Consider the following 1322-nt stretch of genomic DNA (forward strand, 5'->3'; position numbering starts at 1 on the left):
AGAGGCTATATTACACACCATCCAGTTTTGTACACAATGTAGTTCTAACCAAGGGTTGGCTAAAGTACGTCGGCACTTACCACCTGTCCAGAAAGTCCCGACGATTACTCCGTTTTCCTGGCCCTGATCATCAGAAGAAGTGAGCGTGAGGATGTATGTTGTGTCGGGCAGCAGTCCCGACACGGTAGCCGAGGTGGTGCCTGCTGTCGGTGCGGGGTCCAGGTCCACAGGCGTGCCCGTCCCGTATGCCGGCTCGTAGCTGAGGGTGTAGCTGTCAATCTTATCACCATCCTCTTCTGTCCAGGAAACTTCAAGATCAGTAGCTCCGGTCCTTACTAGGGTCAGGCCCGAGATCACTGATACTGTGTGGAAAAGTGGTTGACGAGAATAAGACATTGCAAGTCATCCGAACTCCAAGAAAGGCAAGAACAGAAAGCTTAACTATTAGTGCTGGCGTTGGGACAGCACGTGTGAACCACCGAAAGACCCTGGCGGGGTTTGATATGATCAGTCGCTGTGCATCGCCAAAATGCACGTACACAGCAGTACTACAGGGGTACCCATACTCAACTATCTCATTACAACTATTTAATAATTGGACAGGATTTTATATGATGACCAAGAAATGTAACTTGTTTGACCTAATAATGGGCATGTTTCTGCGAATTGCCCAAACGCGATGCAACAATTCATTCTTGGCAGAAGGTACCTTCTGGCCCAGAAGCGGAATTGATAACCATTATAAATATCCATTATCATATAGCCTGGCAACGTTGACCAATCTGAAGGCCCCATGTCATGCTGGTTTGCACGCCTTATTTACCAGTCAATAATTAGCCATATAGCCTAATCATTGACCACTTGACAATACCATTATGGCGGGGAGTAGACTATTTTACGAACATTTGTAGCACGTTTCTTCGCTGAATGAACATGTTTAGCGTCTTGACATAACCTATCATTCCGTGAGAAACACGTAATTCAATAAATACCGCATCCATACAAGCTACACTAAATAATGTAATTCGACCTTCGCGATCGTAGCTGAGTCCACACGGCTAGATATATTACAATGCGTCTATATCATATAACATTAATGACCCACTTTCCTACGGTGTATACACATACTTCATGGCCAGATCGGAACTCGGCCGTCCATTTGGTGGTTTTAGGACCAGCCGTTAGGTCACTGACACTATACACACCTCAAGCCGGTTCATTAACCCTATATTATACACCATCTAGTTTCGTACACAATGTATTACTAACCAAGGGTTGGCTAAAGGTTAATGGCTCAGAATGTCGGCACTACCCACCTGTCT

At 45.6% G+C, this 1322-nt stretch overlaps 1 protein-coding gene across 1 annotated transcript in view; it reads right to left on the bottom strand.

Annotated features, from left to right (window-relative positions):
• LOC118411886 (fibronectin-like) overlaps window positions 1–564 on the bottom strand; it is a 2575-nt gene extending 2011 nt beyond the window's left edge. Inside the window, exons 1-2 of the mRNA XM_035814378.1 lie at window positions 540–564; window positions 81–362 (exon numbers count right to left, since the gene is read on the bottom strand). Of these exons, the coding sequence (XP_035670271.1) occupies window positions 81–362; window positions 540–564 (307 nt within the window). The remainder of the gene's footprint in view (window positions 1–80; window positions 363–539) is intronic.
• Between the last annotated feature and the right edge of the window lie 758 nt (window positions 565–1322).

Source organism: Branchiostoma floridae, chromosome 3 (genome assembly GCF_000003815.2).
Source record: "Branchiostoma floridae strain S238N-H82 chromosome 3, Bfl_VNyyK, whole genome shotgun sequence".
Lineage (NCBI taxonomy): Eukaryota > Metazoa > Chordata > Leptocardii > Amphioxiformes > Branchiostomatidae > Branchiostoma > Branchiostoma floridae.